General features: G+C 38.5%; 1 protein-coding gene across 6 annotated transcripts; it reads right to left on the bottom strand.

The window, feature by feature from the left end:
• Nucleotides 1-1,953: 1,953 nt before the first annotated feature.
• On the bottom strand, nucleotides 1,954-19,614 carry nsl1 (non-specific lethal 1). 6 transcript variants are annotated; one of them, XM_073974962.1, is made up of 13 exons: nucleotides 19,405-19,614; nucleotides 18,360-18,720; nucleotides 12,866-14,244; nucleotides 9,217-10,654; nucleotides 8,797-9,135; nucleotides 6,774-6,934; nucleotides 6,352-6,705; nucleotides 5,647-6,112; nucleotides 5,456-5,572; nucleotides 4,643-5,366; nucleotides 4,483-4,558; nucleotides 4,283-4,401; nucleotides 1,954-2,991 (listed from the first exon to the last, which is right to left on the bottom strand). In XM_073974962.1, the coding sequence occupies exons 3-13, from the start codon at nucleotides 14,109-14,111 to the stop codon at nucleotides 2,422-2,424; spliced, it is 5,610 nt and encodes a 1,869-aa protein (XP_073831063.1). In that variant the 5' UTR covers nucleotides 14,112-14,244; nucleotides 18,360-18,720; nucleotides 19,405-19,614; the 3' UTR covers nucleotides 1,954-2,421. The 6 variants fall into 6 exon arrangements, with proteins under 6 accessions (XP_073831063.1, XP_073831099.1, XP_073831073.1 ...); XM_073974998.1 differs by having other exon boundaries at nucleotides 6,478-6,705; XM_073974972.1 differs by having other exon boundaries at nucleotides 19,146-19,574.
• Nucleotides 19,615-20,054: the final 440 nt, after the last annotated feature.

The following is a 20,054-nucleotide window of genomic DNA, read 5'->3' as shown; positions in this document are numbered from 1 at the left end:
CCAGCATCAAACCTATCCTTTTACGTAGGTTTGTATGCTGTTACAACAACAACAACTTGCAGAAATAATGCTAACATTGAACACTTATAAGTTTGTGATCACTTAATCTCAAATATTTCACTTTGGTTCATATATTTTGTGATTTCTAACATTGAGGTTATGTTGTAGTCAAAAATATAAAATGATGAAATGGTATTTCATTAATCTAGACAGAATATGAGAAAAATTAATAATTAACATTGCATAGATCGATAATGTATAAAATTACATAAGGTATTAAGGTTATGTTGCTGCCAAAATTAACAGCCTTATTCTGAACGAAAATTCCACGTGTGTTTTGTCTTTCAGCCGTTTCAACTTAAGGGAGAGAGTGAAAAAACTCACGGGAATTTTACGTTCCGAGTAACCCCCTATAGGATAAAATATAACATCTGTCTTATTAATGGTAAATTTCCTTCTATCCAGTGGAAGTTATACAGATTTCAGTTATACCGAATACGAAAGTATTCTCTGTATTCTCTTTGCGGAATCGAGTTGTGTTATTTCAATGGAGAACTCGATAAGAATAAAGTTGGCCGGTTACGGTCTGACGAACCTAAATGACAAAACCGTTCGACAAGTTAGAGATTAGAATTGCAGAAGTTATAAGGGATCACTGACGCGTTGCATCGACAACTTGCAAGTGGTATAGAACCGATGTTGACTACCGCAGGCTTCGTACCCACGACGATCGGATCTTTGGTGTGAAACGAACCGAGCAAACAGCTGTATCAGCCGCCCGTTTTCCCCCAGGTGAAAAATTCATGCCAGCAGTTTTGCTCTAAATCCTCCTACTACTCTATTGCTGGCATTGAACAGAATCCTCGCCCCGTTCAAAATAATGAAGTTACGATTTATTTGAAAGAAATACTTAGTGATATTTGTCCTCTTCTCAACGTCACGTAGTACGATTCGCTCACTCCATATCTGAGTATATGTACCAAGAATAGTCGCTAACCCTTCTTCATTCTTCAAACGCTACTCTAAACACTATCCATTCTTCTTTGAACACTTTTTCGGTTATGACTCTTTCCTATTCGTGTTATTTTTAACATAATTTCAAAATAAACACAATGGACCATAGGCTTCCAAGCAAAGCAGCAGCAACGAAGCACCACAAACGACATACGATAATAGGGCCTACTATCAGAAACGACTCGAAGAACCGTCACCTTATACTAATAAGAGTACAATAACTACAAAAAATAATAATAGTTCAAGCTCTGTTTTTGTTCGATATTCATATTCAACAGAACTCAAATCGATCAAATAGAGAATCGTCATATCTGTAGTTGTACTTCTACACTTGGCGAACCTGTCGGTCATATTTATTTTTTTGCGAGTTATGAGGGTTCGGACCGCGTCATATTTAATTTGGTTAGGAAAATAATTATTGAGATAAGGGTCACTAGGCGTAATGTTCAACTAATGTCCCAAATAAAATTCACTACGGTCATTCATTTTGAACCTAACGTGCGTTAGCTGATTGCCACTCCACCTCTACATTTGAAGCAGTCTGCAATCGATCCTCTGTTTGCCACACCATTTCGTATCATCATTCTGAATCATTGCAATTATTTATGTGGCTAAATGATGCAAGTCCTCCTGGTCTAACTAAACAACTCTTCCAAAAGAAAGTGAAAAACGAATTGTACATTTTTAATATAATTTTCTCTATAGAAAGCTGAAGGTTTTGAATCTCGTAAATTGCTATCAAACAAACAAATTTACAATTTAAAAAACACTCACATGTTAATAAGCCATATATTTCCTAGAACTTGAGCCCATTTTCACAATGAAGTCCTCTCCTTCCATACAAATCAATTTCGCAGAATTTGTGTTCTCCATAACCCAATCATCACAATACGAGATTTAATTGTGTTCCACAACATTTGGCTGAAATATTTTGATGAATTGGTTTGCTGGGATGTTTGTTTTTTTTTTTTTTTTTTGAGGGAATTGTTTATTATTAAAATATTTAATAATTAATCAAATTTTATATTAAAAAATTAAAGTAAATGTTGTAACTTTCATTGACTTCATGTTACACATACACATACATAAATGTACATATTATAATGGGGGGTGTAGGGGCTTGATATATAAAATGATTTAAAAACTGTGTTGAATGATATTCTGTTTAATAAAAAAAATGTTTGTAATGACAAATAATATAATAAACACAACAAGTTTAATTATATATGTACGTGTAGTAGTATATGCAGCATATAGAATTAATATTTAAAAAAATAATTATAGATAAGTTACCTCTCTCTCTCTCTTTCTATCTCATGTACTGTATCATAAAAAAGAAGAAGAAAAAATTCAAACGTAAAAGCCATCTTTGTTGCCGAAAGCATAAATTTGCCGTTTTTCTTGTTTTTATAACGCTTTCTTACGCGTTCGATCCTCTGTTTCACCACGCCATTCTGGATCATTAGGATCATCATCTTGAAAAGGTTCCGTTTCGGTCGAATCACCATCACTGTCGCCCCCATCATTGCGACGTTTATTCTGTTTATGTCCGTAGACATAATCATCATCACCATACATATCGTCATTTATAATGCCACCGGGATCATCACAATCGTCAGCTGTTAAATGATCATCATTTGTCGCTAAATGATGTTTGGGATAATCATCATATTCCTCATAATCTTGATGAAGATCAGTACAATTGTTTTCCGTCGCATCATCTATGGAAGAAGCGGGTTTTAAAGAGCCCTTGGTACGTCTTTCTCCACCACACATTGTGGAGGAACGTGAGGAACGTTTTGAAGAATTAGCAGGAACAGGTGGACCACTACAATAGCGTGTGCGTGTACCACCAGGCAAATAACAATCATCGAACCGTTTGCTTTCTTCATTATGTTCACTGGGCATAGCACTTTGAAGCTCCTCAAATTGTTCATCGGTTAGTGGAAATTTCATGGGTTCATAGGGTGGTATAAGCTGTAAGAGAGGGATATATTACAAGATTATACTATAAGATAGAAGAGGAATAGAAAACTGATGTCAAAACTGTCAAACGGCTACCCTGCCCACATTTCAGTTTTGGAGAACGGCAGGGACGGCTTTTAATAGGTCGAGGACTTTATTTAAATATACGACTCCTGACTAATAGAGCTGTTTTAACATTGACATGGAGACATATATCTGAGGGCCTTCTAAAGGTCTTTTATAAATAGAAGTCCGTCGAAAAGTCTTTTATAGATAGATCTCCTAAAGGTCTTCTATAGACAGACGACCTTTTAAAGGTCTTCTATAGATAGAACCCTCTTACAGGTCTTCTGTAGATGTAAAGGTCTTCTATAGAGAGAGACCGCCTTAAAGGTCTCTATAGACAGAAGACCTCCTAAAGGTCTTCTATAAATAGAAGACCTCCTAAAGGTCTTTTATAGATAGTATGTCTCCTCGCGGTCTTCTATAGACGGAAGAACTCCTAGAGATGTTCTACAGACAGAAGACCTCCTAAAGGTATTCTATAGACGGAAGACCTCTTAAAGGTGTTCTATAAAGAGGAGACCTAAAGGTATTCTATAGACAGTAGATCTCTTAAAGGTATTCAATAGACAGAAGACCTCTTAAAGGTATTCTATAGGCAGAAGACCTCCTAAAGGTTTTCTGTAGAAAGAGACCCCCTAAAAGTCTTCTATAGACAGAAGACCTCCTATAGGTCTTTTATGGTCAGTGGACCCCCTAAAGATCTTCTATATAGACAGAAGACCTCTATAGACATAAGATCTCCTAAAGGTATTTTATAAACAACAGACCTCATAAATGTGATCTATAGATAGAAGACTTCCTAAAGGCCTTCTACAGACAGAAGACCTCCTAAAGGCATTCTATAGATAGAATACCACCTAAATGTCTTCTATAGTTAGAAGACCTCCTAAAGGTGTTCTAAAGACCTCCGAAAGGTCTTCTATAGACAGAAGACCTCCTGTGTATGCCTTCTTTTGATTGAAGATCTCTTAAGGTATTCAATGTACAGAAAACCTGCTAAATGTCTTTCTTGAATAAAAGAAAGTCTTCTATACATAAAAAATCTCCTAAAAGTCTTCTGCAGAATTATGTAGACCTTCTAAAAGTCTTTCCAAGGTCTTCTGTAGACATACGGCCTGCTACAGGTGTTGTATAAAGATCTTGTTCCATCCAAGTTATTACAAAATTGCGAATCTTTAAATAACAACACGCACGAATTGAATAAATAAATAAATAAATTAAATCCATACAAACTCACCTCTTTGGAATCAGGTGTAGAACTGCGCCGTTCAAAATCACGTTTCGCTGATGTGGTACGCCTTCTTTCCTGGCGTTTACTGCTGTGACTTGGCATAAATCCAACACCCAAAAACGAGGCTACAGAGGGAAGAAGAAACATATTCAATAAGTAATACTGACAAAAGAAAAAAAAAAAACTATAAAAACACCAAGACTTACTTGAGTTATCACCTGCTTCTGAAATGGTATCCAATATATTGAGGGGAGTGGAAGGTGTCGAAGGTGAAGGTATGCTCTATAAAAGAAATTTAAATTAATTAAATAATATTTTTTAATTATTTTAAATATTAAATAATATTGCCTTTTTTCAACAACTTACATCTTGATCCCCACCACCAACACTGGGAGTTTGCGGTGCTGGTGAACTGGGATCGGGTGTATTTGCCCCACTCGATTCAGCCCGACTATCAATACGTCGATTGGCTCTTGAACGAGTGCTCCAGGGGAATTTTAAGAATGTTTGGAATTTACGACGTTCCTCAGTCAATGCACGTTCATGCCTTAAAATCATGGCCTCATCGGATATATCTTCACAATATTCATCATCCTCTGCTGCCGTAGCAATATCTTCCTTGTCCTTGGCAGATGATGACGATGATAAAGCTGCAGATGTATTAGAGGTGGAGGTGGATGCTGGCGGTTTTATTTGAATTTTTATCACATTTGGTTCTATTTTCGGCTTCTTCTCGAGGGGTTCCTTTATTTCACAGTTTTCATTATTTAAATTTGTCGCCGCCACATCTCCATTTTCTATACATTTTGAGCCTTTATCGGCGACGTCAGCGACATCATTAGCTGTTGTTGGAATTTGTTTTGTTATTGTGTTATTTGTTTTATTTTTATCGCTACTAATCTTGTGATCTTTAATATCCGTTGACGATGGTGATAACGCTTTCGTTTCACTGGACATAAGATTATTGGGAGTTTCGCCATTACATTTGATCACCACCGCATTACCATTTGATGTAATATTTAGATTCGCCGATTCTAATGGTTCTAAATTTGCGGTTTTATCACTTGGTGCTGTATTAACAATACGCCATCTAAAAATCAAGGAGAGGAAAGGATTGTCTTATTGTTTCTGTTTTCAATGTATGTGGGTGGGGTGCGGTATTCTCTTTAAACTACTTACTTTGGCGTTGGAATTTCTTTATAGGGTAAGATTTCAACTCGGGTAGCTGCGGCAACACTGTATGGAATCACGATATTATCAATATCGTACGATACACGATTCTTACGATCAAATGATCTGTGATAAGAAGTAAAATAAAAAAATATTATTTTATTGGTCCCCTTCTGTCTTGCCTTTTAATCCCCTCTTACCCTTTACTTTTATTATGATAACTGGTGACACCATGCGTTGGAGAAGAGGTTCGACTTCGTGCAGTTATTGAATCCACACCTCCCGCCGCCGACCAATCATAATTATGCATGAAACTTGAATCGCCATTATATAGATGGTAGTTATTATGATGCTGATTATAATGATGAGATGTTGCAGCTATTGATGCTGATGATAGTTTGCGATTTTTATTACTTTTGCTGCTGTTGGAGATCGATGATGAATGTGTTTGGTTGAGATTGTATTGGTCGTAGCTTATCGTCGGGTGATAGTCGCTCGTTTGATGAATTGAATTCATCGTTGATGCCGCTGCTGCTGTCGTTACCCCCGCTGCCGTATTGTTGGATAGGCGTAGAGGAGATGGCTGATTGCTGTTGTATGGTTCCTTCAGTATCACATCGCTCAGTATCTGGCATGCCTGCTTTTTCCCACTTTTGGTCGCTGACTCTATTATATGTCCAAGAGTTGTTCAAAAATTCCAAAAAGAGCAACAAACCGAAATGAAAATAAATAGAAATGTGGATATTTTCCAAACAAATAAAGAGACCACCAGGGACAAGCGTTTGTTTGTGTGTGCGGGTTTGTGGAGGGAAACAAGATGAAAAGAAAAAGAAAAAAGATGCAAAAATTGTTTTTGTTTTATGTTAATATCAATTATCGAATTTTTCATGTTTACAATAATTTACTGTTGGCCACAAGTGGCGTTGTGGACGTTGTAGCCAATGTTGTTGATTCGTTTACTACTGAGCAACTCGACGCCGACGCCATTTGTGTGACCGCAGCAGCACCATCTGTTGACGTAGATATTGTACCTCTTGCTTGTTGTGTGGTGGTGTTGTTCTTATCTTCTCGATCTTTTTTCTTAACGTAACGACGTTTCATTGGTGCCCCACTACCATCGACAATTTTTTTCCCAGCTACTGCCTCACGTTCCGCCTTCCAAACACTTTTCGCTATGTGTTTAGCCTGACAACGCATTACACGTTGCTGCCATTCGGGCTGCTTGGCAATGGCTTCAAAATGTAAGGCATTATTGACATCTGGATGGAAGATAAAAATAATAAGTAGCATATGTTTGTAAAAAAGCAACTTGTTATTTGGTACTTACTCTCTCGGAAACTAAGTACAGGATGATAACCAGCATCTAGTAATGCTATTCTTTCCGACATCATCATAGTATCTGGTAAATCTCTTGGTGCAGTTGGATCTACACGTCCCGTACATAGTGCACATGGGTGTATTGGCCATTGACAGCCGCATTTAATTGTGCTGAAATTGAAAACAAATTGATGAATAACATGCTATACAAATTTCTTTAGGAAAAAATTTTAATCTCAGCGGCAGAAGATTTTTTATATGAAAAAATTTTGTCCCTACCCTGTAGGAAGTCTGGGGTCAAGTGTTGACATTTCACCACTTTGTCTACTATTATGGTGACTTTGTCAACATTTTGTCTACAGGAAATTAAATGAGCTGTCTACAATTTGTCTCTAGTACTGTTGAAAATGTCAGAAGTCAGTATAGATTCACTATTGACATTTTCTACAGGGTAGCTTCTGAAGATTTTTTTCTAACTTTGACTCAGGATTTTTTTCTATAGAAAAATGTGGTCCTCAGATTCTGAGAATTATCTGTAGAAAAAATCGGTCCTTAGCTTGCTCAGCTTCTCAGGCATTTTAATGGAACAAAGTCCTCCTCTTCTGAGGTATTTTTTTAATATAAAAAATCATTCCTCAGTTTGTGAGGCATTTTTTTATATAGAAAAAATTCGTTCCTCAGCTTTTGAGACATTTTTTCTATAGAAAAAATTATCAAAAAATAAGTTTTAAGGATTTTTGATGATATTTTTTTTTTTAAAAATTGGTCCTCAACTTGTAAGGAAGTTTTTCTATAGTTCTCAGATTCTGAGGCATTTTTCTACAGAAAAAAATCAGTCAACGTCTGAGGCATTTTTTCTATAGAAAAAATTCGGTCAACAGCTTCAGAAGCTTTTCTGTATAAAAAAAATCGGTCAACAGCTTCCGAAGCTTTTCTGTATAAAAAAATTCGGTCCTCAGCTTCCGAGGCATTTTTTTCTATAGAAAAAAAAATTCGGTCCCCAGTTTCTGAGGCATTTTTTCTATTGAAAAAATTAGGTCCTCAGTTCCTGAGTCATTTTTTTCTATAGAATAAAATCGGTCCTCAGCCTCTGAGGCATTTTTTCTATAGAATAAAATCGGTCCTCAGCCTCTGAGGCATTTTTTCTATAGAAAAAATTCGGTCCTCAGTTTCTGAGGCACTTTTTTTCTATACCGTTCCTCAGCTTCTGAGGCATTTTTGCTATAGAAAAATTCGGTCCTCAGCTACTGAGGCATTTTTTTTCAATAGAAAAAATTCGGTCCTCAGCTTCTGAGGCATTTTTTCTGTAGAAAAATTCGGTCCTCAGCTTCTGAAGCATTTTTTTTTTCAATAGAAAAAATTCGGTCCTCAGCTTCTGAGGTATTTTTTTTATAGAAAAAAATTCGGTCCTCAGCTTCTGAGGCATTTCATTTCTATAGAAAAAAATTAGGCCCTCAGCTTCTGAGGCAATTTTTATTTCTATAGAAAAAAATTCGGTCCTTAGCTTCTGAGGCAATTTTTATTTCTATAGAAAAAAATTTGGTCCTTAGCTTCTGAGGCATTTTTTTCTATAGAAAAAATTCGGTCCTCAGCTTCTGAGTCATTTTTTTTTTTTCAATAGAAAAAATGCGGTCTTTAGCTACTGAGGCATTTTTTCAATAGAAAAAATGCGGTCCTCAGCTTCTGAGGCATTTTTTATAGAAAAAAATACGGTTCTAAGATTCTGAGGGATTTTTTTCTATAAAAAATACGGTCCCAAGCATCTGAGGCATTTTTTCTATAGAAAAAATTCGGTCCTCAGCTTCTGAGGCATTTTTTTCTACAGCCTTGAGGAAATACTCCAAATGGATAACTGCCCGAGAAAAAAACCCAGGGCGATATCTCTGGAGCGTTTAAATGTCTACCGTCCTCAACCATAGAAACAATACATTTCTGACTAACTCCAACCTAGATCCTTCCTTCCGTTTGTAACATTTTTGCCTCCGTATTATCCACCAGATTATCACAAAAAAAAAAAAAACCAAAAAACTTACCTTGGTCTTGCTGCTTTTTTCGATATTGTATGGATATTTGTTGTCTGGATAAGTTTTCTTTTGCGAAACTGTGATGGATTAAAGCCACGTGTTCGACAAGATGAACCTTCCAAAAGATCTTCTGTTGTATCCGCCGCCATATTAACATCATGTCTATCAATCTTCAGACCATTCTCTTGTGAACTGATTACCGGGCCTTTGGTTTTGACAATTTCTTGATAAAGTTCACTGTGCTGGCGTATTTTTATTTCTAAATCGGCAATTTGAGATAAAAGCCACGACCAGCGTGAAGCAATGGCAGCACGATCACGTGAATAACGCCAGGCGGCACGTTTTCGACTGCAACAAGAAAAAGGAGAAATAGAAAAACATAAATTTAGGAATGGTTATTCAAATTAATAGGAATAATTCCCTACTTACATTGGCAGCGTTTGTTGTTGTTGATTATTATAAACAACCATTTCATCAGCTGATTCACCACCCGAACTTGATTCGGTGGCATCTGAATCAATGGCTCTTTGTACTTCATACATTTCACTTTGTAAAAGGCCCGCAACCTGGGTTAATTCCGTTGTTACATTTTCATACAATGTAGCCACAATGATATCTTCGGGATTACGACCTTCCGTCGCTGAGGGATTTAACGTGGTGTCATTTTTAAAGTTGTTGGCAACTGTTGCTGCTGCTACCGCCGCATTTTGTTGAGCCTCCAATAAAGCTTTTTTAGTTTTTTTGGTTGGTGCTATGTTGTGAAAGGTGTTGGGGATAGGGTTGGCGGCGGTAACTGGTGTTAGGCAATGCTGTTGAGCATTGGCCACGGTTTCGATTTTTCGCAAAAGCATTGAGATTTGTTTAGCAGGTACCAATTCTTCTTGTTCGCTTTTCCAATCCGATGCTGGTGGCCTTGACGCTGTGATTTTTTGAAAATACTTGGCAATATCTTCACTGGTTGGTTCTGTGCTGCCTGCCGGATTAGTATTTTCCACATGATGATTTGTGACAGCACTTCCAACTTTATTGCTTTGTCGTGAGCTCAATTCAAAGAGGCCTGCAATTTCTTCACTGGTATGCTTGCACATATAACGAGCTTGAAGTTTCCGTAAACGCCTCATTAGAATATCCACTCTACGTTGCATTTGTCGCTGGCGTTCCTCAATATCTTTTTGTGCCTCCTCCAGTTCTGTGGGCTTAACTAATTGTATAGAGGGGTTGGTGGATATGCTACTAGTAACATGACCTTGACTAACGCTGCCACTGCTACCACCGGCAACCGGTACACCACCACTGACCGTTCCACTCATTTCACTTTCATTCATTTTCATGTAGACTTCATTGAAGAGAACATTTAAATCGCAAACATTTAAATCCGATGTGGTACCACCTTCGAAGTTTTTTAAAACCTTGAACACTTCTTCGATATCTTGATCTTCTAGCTCGGCCGCACCACCTTCTGCTTCTTTAATAAATGAGGCGGGTATGTTGCCACTACCAACAGTATTTACTGAGGAGGCTGTACTTTGAGGAGTTAAACAATTCTGTTGCTGCTGCTGCAATTGTTGATGATGTTGTGGTGTAGATGGGAGCGGATGTTGTTGCTGCTGTTGCATATGGTGAGCCTGCACTTGTTGTGATATTGGTGTGGGAGGAGTATGCTGCAATTGTTGTTGTATATCTTGAATATCCTGTGCTAATGACTGCTGTTGTTGTTGATGGGTGGGAGTACGCGGCGGTGTGGTCGTATGTGAAGATTCAACAGCAAGCTGCGCTGATTTCATTACAACGTCATCCTTTTCATCATCTACATCGTTATTTGGTGGCGGGGAGTCAATAGCCGTCCCGTCCAATTGACTTAGACGTTCTAAAAGTGAAAGGTGATTAGTATTTATATTTTTTCGAATGCCAGAGAGTAAAATATGGTTTAGTCTTAAAATTGCACAATGCTTTCTTGTAAAAGTCGAGAAGGTCATCTCTTAAAAGGCAAGAATATCTTCTTATAAAAGACCACAAGGATTTCTTATAGAAGGCTTCAAGGTCTTCTAATAGAAGGACACAAGATATTCTAATAGAAGGCCACGACTTCTTCATATAGGAGTCCACAAGGCCTTCATATAGAAGACCACAATACCTTTTTAAAGAAAACCACAAAGTCTTCTTATAGAAAGTCACACGGAAAGGTCTTCCTATAGAAAGCCAGAAGGTTATAGAAGAAGGTCTTCCTAAAGAAAGCCTCAAGGTTTTCTTATAGAAGGCCACAAGGTCTTCTTATAGAAGGTCACAAGATTTTCTTATAGAAGGCCACAAGGAATTTTTCTAGAAAGTAAGAAGGTCTTCTTGCAGATGAGCAGAATGTCTTCTTTTAGAAGACTTCTGAAGATCTCTGTAAGGTAGTCTATAGAAAGCCAGAAGGTCTACTATATATAAAATCTGCTTATAGAAGTCTACGTTTTCTTATTGAAGCCCAAATCTTCTTATGGAAGGCCAGAAGGTCATCTATAGAAGCCCACAAAGTCTTCTTATAGAAGGGAACAAGGTATTCTTATAGAAGACCAAAAGGTCTTTTTATAGAAGGCCACAAGGTCTTCTAATAGAAGGCCACGAGGTCTTCTTATAAAAGGCCACGAGGTCTTCTTATAGAAGGCCACAAAGTCTTCTTATAGAAGGTCAAAAGGTGTGGAAGGCCACAAGGCCTTTTTACAGAAAGCCACAAGGTCTTCTAGAAGAATGCCACGAATTCTTCTTAAAGAAGGCCACAGGGCCTTCTTATAGAAGACCAATGGTGTTTTTATAGAAGGCTAGAAAGTCTTATTATAAAATGGAACAGTTCTTCTTATATAAAGCCACGAGGTCTCCTTATAGAAGGCCACGAGGTCTTCTTTTAGAAGACTAAAAGGTATTTTTAGAGAGGACTAAAGATCTTTTTATAGAAGCCTACAAAGTCTTCTTATAGGACACAATTCTTCTATTAGATGGCCAGAAGGTCTTTTCATAGAAGGTTTTTTTACAGAAGGCCAGAAGGTCTTTTCTAAGGTGGCCCTCTTACGGAAGTCCACAGGTCTTCTTGTAGAAGGCCAGGAAAACTGTTTTAAGAAGGTCATGAGGTCTTCTTATAAAAGGCCACAAGGTCTTCTTCTGGAAGACAATATGGTCTTCTTATAAAAGGCCGTGATGTCCTCTTATAGAAGGCCGAGTGATCTTATTATAAAAGGTCACAAGATCTTCTTCTAGAAGACAATAAGGTCTTCTTATAGAAGGCCGCGATTTCCTCTTATACAAGGTCGAGAGATCTTCTTATAGAAGGCCGCGAGGTCTTCTTCTGGAAGACAAGGTCTTCTTATTGAAGGCCGCGATGTCCTCTTATAAAAGGCCGAGAGATCTTCTTAGAAAAGGCCACAAGGTCTTCTTCTGGAAGACAATAAAGTCTTCTTATAGAAGGCCGCGATGTCCTCTTATACAAGGCCGAGAGTTCTTCTTATAAAAGACCGAGAGATCTTCTTATAAAAGGCCGCGATGTCCTCTTATAGAAGGCCGAGAGATCTTCTTATAAAAGGCCACAAGGTCTTCTTCTGGAAGACAATAAGGTCTTCTTATAGAAGGTCGCGATGTCCTCTTATACAAGGCCAAGAGATCTTATAAAAGGCCGCGAGGTCTTCTTATAGAAGGCCGCTAGGTCTTCTTTTAGAAGGCCACAAGGTCTTCTTATAGAAGGCCACGTAGTCTTCTTATAGAAGGCCACAAGGTCTTTTTATAGAAGACCAGAAGGTTATTGAAAACAAGAAGGTATTCTTATAGAAGATCTCTTAAGAGACGGTAAAAGGTATTGTTATCGAAGACCGGTATTGAAAGTTTACCTTAAACAGACGACCTTCGGCTGGGAATTTATATCTTTCTCTTACAAGCAAGCGCAAAAATCGTTACGCGACGAAAAATTTCGGAAACTTTTAAGACCCGTGTCTCGGGAAGTATGGACTTCCCATCAAAAAGACTTTTATATGGAAAACACATCGAAGCGACCCGTGTGGTGTCCCCAAATCTCATTTTCAAAATAAGGTTATGTGAATTGACAACTTACCCTCTAAATTATCCTCCACTTCTGAGGCGGTCATTGTTGAATCGGTATTAACGGGAGGTAATTCTTGTACTGAAATAATTTCGGCTTTAGAATTTATGTCTTTTTTATTTTCCTCTTCCGATGAATCCGGGGAACCTGGCGGAGATGATTCTTGGACATCACATATTTCCATATGTATATCATCACTTGCAGCAGCGGCAGGGCATTCATTATGTTGAATTACATTCGATTCTTGATTGTCATCAACATTTGAATCCTTGTTCACTTCTTCTGGCTGTGTTGTTGCATCCTTCTCTATTGTTGTTGTTGTTACTACATGATTTGTTGCATCATTTGACGGAGATGGTTCATCCGCTTCTGACTCCAATGTTTGTGAGGTATTGTTGCCCTTAATGGTAGATGTGGTGGTTTTTGTATTTGCATCTTCTTCTGCACTATTACACTGCTTATCCATGTGCGGCGGCGCAGTGTCTTCTAGGGGGGTTGTAGTGGTGATGGTGGTACTAGGCGAAGCAGTAATAGATTTTATAACTACAATATCACTATCTCGCTGTAACGGAGAAGCCGACCCCTCCTCTGCCACCTTGACTAAATTTACGTCTTTCAATTGATTGCGCAAACAAATATCAGCTGTTATAGCTTCGTTTGTTAAGTCTGCCAAAAGTTGTGCCGTTGAAGTGTCCTCGTTAGGTGCTACTTCTTTTTCCACAACTCCAGCTGCAGCCGGTGTTGTATTCTGATCTTCTGCCGTTAATTCAGCTGCAGTACTTGTATTCTGATTGTTGATAATTTGATTTTTGGTATCCAACACGGCCGTACTTAAGCCCATTTGCTCATTATTTGTGGGATCGTTAGTGGATTTTAGAATTGTTGTTGTTGATTTCGTTGGTGTTGAGGCTTTTCTTGGAGTTATTGACTGTTGCTGCTGCTGCTGCTGATCTTTACACTTTGGCGAAGAAAGCAGTCTTTGCTGGAAATCTCTGGAACGTGTCAAACGTATTGATGATGTAGTTGGCACCTGGACAACTGGTATATTGTTATTATTACAATTGCGCTTTTCACGTAATGTTGGCGGCGGTGATTGTTTCAAAGTGTTGTTGTTGTTATTATTATTGTTGTTGTTTCCTTTGAAGTTCTCTGAATCAATTTTCCTGCTGGCTCGTGTCGATGTTGGGCTCGCAGTGGCAGTTCCAGAACTTGTTAGTTTCTCCTTTGGACTTATTGGCTCGGTAAGAGCTGGCGCCATATTGCTAATAGCTGCAGCATTTGTCTCAGTAATTCATGTTTGCTGTTTTGATTTCCGTTTCGCTTTCCCTCCGTATATTTTTATGGGAATAAAGCTTTTTTGATATTCGGTTGGAGCCAATTTTTGGATATGCCTATAACAATATAAAACAGATACGTTATTAAACCTTGTCTGGATATAAACTATAGTAAAATAATCGTAGATACTGAAACTCATGGAAATTAAAATATATAAATCGTACAAGATAAAAGGAGACTTCTCTTATATCAACGAATGCTATCCAATTTTATATTTAACTGGGACCTCCGAACTGGGACCGTACCTCCGATTACAAACGGCGTGTCTAATGACACCACTTACAGAGAAGTTTTAAAATAGCTTAAAAATACTGTTAAAATGTGAGTCAACATTACAATTTTGATCATGATTTGCCTAGCCTGGGTATCGAACACATGCATACAACGAGCATTTGCCACAGTGGCATACTGTTACATATATACAGCACCAAAATGGGACATTTATTTTTGACTAGTCGGAACTACATGTCGCACACACAACGACATCGGCCATAGATAAGTTTTAATTTCCAAAATATGAATTGGATATCTTTGAACAGGTTCCCAACTGGTCTTTGCGGCATTGACAGTGCATTGCGGGACATTTGAAGAGGTGAAGAGGCTACACCATCCAGAGATTGCTCTCGGCTAATAACACTCTTGTCTGTGATGGGATTTTTACTTCCTCAGATGCAATGGATGGTGGATGTGTCCCAGCACATTATCTACACTGTATTTTATGATGGTGATGTCTACTGCATCTATGCGTTTAGTCCTGCGTATAAGCTTGTTGACAATTGTTCGTTTTCCTGCTTATTTCCAGGTCTAGGAATGTGGCTGCTTTGATTGGTTGTAACCACAAAGCTATTAGAGTTAGTTAAATAGGTTGGCGGGGCAGCTGAAAAAGTGGCGTGTGGTGTGCGGGTCTGTGCTGCACGCTGGGCAGATGTTTGGCAAAGTGTCGTCGATCCTTGCCCTATAGGAGTTTAGACGGCCTAACCGTCCCGAGCGTAGTTGAGCCAAAACTACTCTGGTTTATCGTGGAAGCTGACGCTCCTCAGCTGCGAGGACCTCATTCAAACGATAGTTGCTTATGGTATCTGCGTTCGTATGAATCATGATATTCAACCCTGTTCTGACCTCTGCCGGCCATGTGGTGAACAGAGTGACCGTAGATTTTGTGGCGCATGTTTGCATATTTCTCGCGTGGAAAAAGGTGGTAATATCACACAAATAGGTATTCAGCAGTATTTCACAAATGACGTCAGGGTAGATACCTGACGCCAGGTTTCGCATACGTTACGAGCTCAATGCCGTCTGGAGTGGACGGAATACAGTAGAGGAGATATCACACCACCTTGGAGAACTCCCTGTTTCACTCTAAGGGGCTTGGACTTCTTATTCTTGAATTCCATGCACGACTGAAGTTCAGACATATAATTGATTACCCAACGTTTCAAACTTGGCCGGAGGGTTGTCTGCTCGACGTACTCAAAAAGCGTTCAGTATCAAAGGCTTTTGATAAGTCAACCGCCACCATCACTGATCTATCACACGGCTTGATTTGGTTGAGTCCTCGACTAATGTGTGTGTAGATGGCGTTCAGCGCTGATGATCGACAACTGGATAGATTTTACTGACGCGGCCTGTACGTTTGACCTTTGCTGGCTTCAGTGGCGGGATCACCCTGCCCATTTTCAAGACTTCTGGAATGATGTGGGTGGCTAACGACAGGTTGAGAACTGTTTCAGCATTACCATGGAGATCCCATAACGGCCCAACACTTTGGATGATTTCGCGTTCCTAATGACATTTGTATATTGTGGTTGAAGAGATCTAATGCGGCGTAGTACTCTTCATTTCGCACTGTCCCGGGTTGATCGACAAATTGTAAGGTCGCCAATGTTGCAATACTTCAGATGATTTAACCACTTTTTCCACTTATACCTTCTCTGGGGTTGGCACGACGAAGTTCATCACGCTCATTTGCTAATCCCGTAGCCTCTGCTGGGAAGTTTGGTCTCACTTCGGGTATTCGACTAGCAGGTATATAGTGAGCGGCTGCAGCTGTGATGATGTCTCGGAACTTCCTTTCCGCCACCAGAACAGCAGAAGTATTAGGCAGATCTCTGAAGCGGTGATTAGTGAACTCTCTCAAAAACTCGGCCAATTATCATTCTCGTGATTGATGAAAACGCGGCGTTCAGAGGTGATGAAATCGGTCGGCCTGTTGATGGAGACAATTATGGGGAGATGGTCTGATCCAAGAGAAACGACGGGTTGCCATTTGTCAGACCAGGTGAACTGTGACACTCTCCGGTAGTTCTGGTAGGGGAATTCTCATTGTCCGTGCAAAACGTAGAGCTAACAATCTGCCCACCTGTATACACCTCTGGTCGTTTACGAGGACCGAATGTGACAACTAATGATGAGCATTAAGTCCCCCAAGGCCAGACGGTGAAGACCTTCCAAAAGCGCGATAAAGTTGGTTATCGGCGAATGTATATGTTTAGCAACTCTACCTCGGCAGTTCCACACCTGACTGCTATCCTCATTCTTTCCATGTACGGGTCATTAGAGCCAAGGGGGATAGGTGTGTATTGAATAGACTGGTGCAAAAGGAAAACAAGTCCCCCACCTTCACCGCCATGACCATTATATTCTTCCGACATATGAAATCCACTACTTAATTGCGTCCATTGCAATTATATTTTAAAAAGGATCAATTTTTAGAGATTGGAACAACAACGGCTGGTGTTAAGAGCTGCGTGTGCGGCTACTGTTGGGGGCTGTGTGGATCATAGTCCCTGACGACTCCAGAACAACCCCTACATGCAATCACCACTCCCGACATCTATTGCATCTCACCGAAGTTTGAGTGTATTGGATACGTGTGTGACAAAATGAAGGGGTTTCCTTCGTCCCGGAATGGGTCTAAAGAAACCTGATCAGGAATTCCGGGATGTGCTGCCCCCAACACAGAAAAATTATACAAATACAAACATGTGTATGTTGTGGTGGCAGACGCTGGTCGGAACACGGGTATGTGTGGTTCCAGGTCAATCCGGTTTCGATGGACATACACACCGTCGTTTAGCTCGCCGTTGTTGATTTCCTGGATCTGCGGAAATAGGATATATATGTAGGATATAGGATATTTCTTGTGAACAGGACATAGTGGGCTAAGGTTTTCCGTTCCTCCTCCCAAGTGTTGCTATTGACTGCTTTGTTGTCTTCTTTTCAGAAGCATTACGACACCGTTGATCTACCATAGATTCTTTGGTGGTTGCCTTCTGTACCCTAGCATAAATATTGCTGATGTTCGTTCATAGGGAACAGTCGATTCCTTGCAATTTTTAGTCTGGCGGATAGTTTTCTTCTTCTTTCTTCTATTTGCAGTTTTTTTGGCATTAAATGGTTGGGTTACTAACCTGGCGCATCAACCCAAATTTTTGTCGCTCTTATAAGTTAACTTTTGGGCGCCTTATGTTTTTTAGGTTGATGAGGAACTAACAAATCCGGCAATTTTTCATACTAAGCCTATCAAGTCCATTCCTCAACATTTTCAATCCTTTACGTCACTCCTAAACCTTCAACTTATTCAATCATGTATTTTGCAGGGCACACTCAAATTGAACCTCAATTTCATCAGCTTCATACGTAGCTTGCAACACTGAGGCAATGTAAAGTCCTTACATGAATCTCATTTCCAACCAACTATGAAATAATACATACTATTATTTATTAAAAATGCAATTGTTTGCAAAAATGCAATTTACCGGTATCTCTTCCCTCAATTAACATTGAAGCGCGACAATTCAACACAGAAATGAGATTTCATGTTCTCCTGCAATTTCCACCTACAACACTTCACATTGATGTTGCAAGAACAACGGAATGATTTGCAATAAGATTTTGGGATACACATCCTCCAAACAAGAAGATTTGTAAACTCTTTAAATTCTTGTGAAATTGTCGCGACGACTACAACAGAGTTAGCACACACAAGAACAACAAGCAGCCAAAGAACAAAATAAACTACCATTGACAGACAACCATGATTGGTTTTGTCGCACGAATATAAAATAGGTAGCAGCGCAACACAAACAATTAAATCACTTTGTCTTCTCTTGATAAAACATTTTTATCCAGCTAACCACAAATAACATCCAAACAGCACTCAAGCACTCACCTTTGTCTCCAGGTTTTGAATATCTCATTAAGAAATGAGAAAAAACACGAGTTTGCCAATTGTCTGCTTGATTTTAATGCATGGCCAACATAGACGATGACACAGTGTTGTATATTTTACGTAGTAGCCAAGTAGCCCCAACCAACGGAAGAGAGATTAACAAGTAGAAGCAGAAAAAAACACACTCGTACTCGCTATGCTATGTATATAGGTTTATATACGTTTTCTTTATTTTAAGTAGGCATAAATTGGAGCTCGCTTTTTTTCTTCTTCCTCCCTTTTTTGTTACGCGCACAAATGAGCTCTTTTTCTTCTATTTTAAATAAGCCAGGAATCCAATTTCAACACTGACCATTAAATGCTGTGGTATTAACAAAGATAAGACAATTTTAAATATTACTTGTGTACACCTCTCTGTCTAAAAAATAACAAATAACCACTTTTGTTCATTTATATAATTTCATATAACATATTTTTGTTCAATATTAGAATCCAATTGACAAAAAAATAGCAAAAGAATTACTCGCGCGCGCCCTTCTCCACACAAACACAACAACAATAAGAAACGTTTTATTTGTTGTATTGGTATTACAGCAACAGCAAAACCAACAACAAAAACAACGAAGGCGACATATCAAAGACGACAACGTTTACTACTCTTTTTCACAAATCTGGACTATTTGCTATGCTTCCTCTTATTCTTGAGTAATTATTAACATGGTTTAGTTTTAAAAAACTTAAAAATTCTATTATTTTCTTTATTTTTTGAAATCCGTTTAACAACACCTTAAAATATTCCGCGTTTAATCGAACACATAAAAATTCCATACGATCCAACCCAATCATTTATCGGGTTATACACGTAATTTTTTATTCGAAATCGTTTTCGGCATTGCTGTTTTTCTTTGCTTGGTAAAAGAAGACGACGAACATTAACGAGTAGCACGACGACCGTACAAAAAAAAAAACGGGGAACGAAAAACGTTTTCAACGTGAATCTTTTTTCATCACTGTTTGGTATAAAATCTTTATTCTTAACACTCACACTTTTTTATGCGGCCACAATTAGAAAATTCATAAATTTTTCACCGCATTTATTATTGAAATCCAAAATAATCACAAATGGCGCCCGTAAAAATTGTATTTATTAAATTTTTTTCCGGAATCTAAAATCTGCGTCGAAGAAAAAACGACTGTACTGAATGAGAGCGTACTAGTATCGTAGTTTTGTCTGCGCAAACGAACGAATAAACACAACCAATTAGGAAAAAATCAACGAGTCATACAACAGGGTTGTATATTTCACCGGTTGAAAATGTATGAAGTGTGAAATGTTTGATGACATGTCGTACAACTATTGTATGCAATGTATTATTTTCATGGTCACACAAAAGGCAGTTCTTTCATATATTACATATCAGCGAGAAAGGGACAGATAATAAAGGCAATAATATGCAAGGTTTATTCGGGCTATATAACTCGAATGAGTCACTTTTACATGTACGTGATTAAATGATAAATGCGGTTTATTTTAAGGGGAGTTCACACTATCAATTTTGAATTAAACGCATTTTACACTTCCACTTAAAACAGATGTTTTGGGAATTTAAGTCATTTATTTGACAGATATTGTATGGAATTGACAACATAAATGATGCATGTTTTATAAAACGTGTTAAATGTAAAATGCGTTTT

This window comes from Musca autumnalis, unplaced genomic scaffold (genome assembly GCF_047663935.1).
Source record: "Musca autumnalis isolate F117 unplaced genomic scaffold, ASM4766393v1 scaffold_1, whole genome shotgun sequence".
NCBI classification, from domain to species: Eukaryota; Metazoa; Arthropoda; class Insecta; order Diptera; family Muscidae; genus Musca; species Musca autumnalis.
This window is presented reverse-complemented; position numbering and strand designations above follow the sequence as displayed.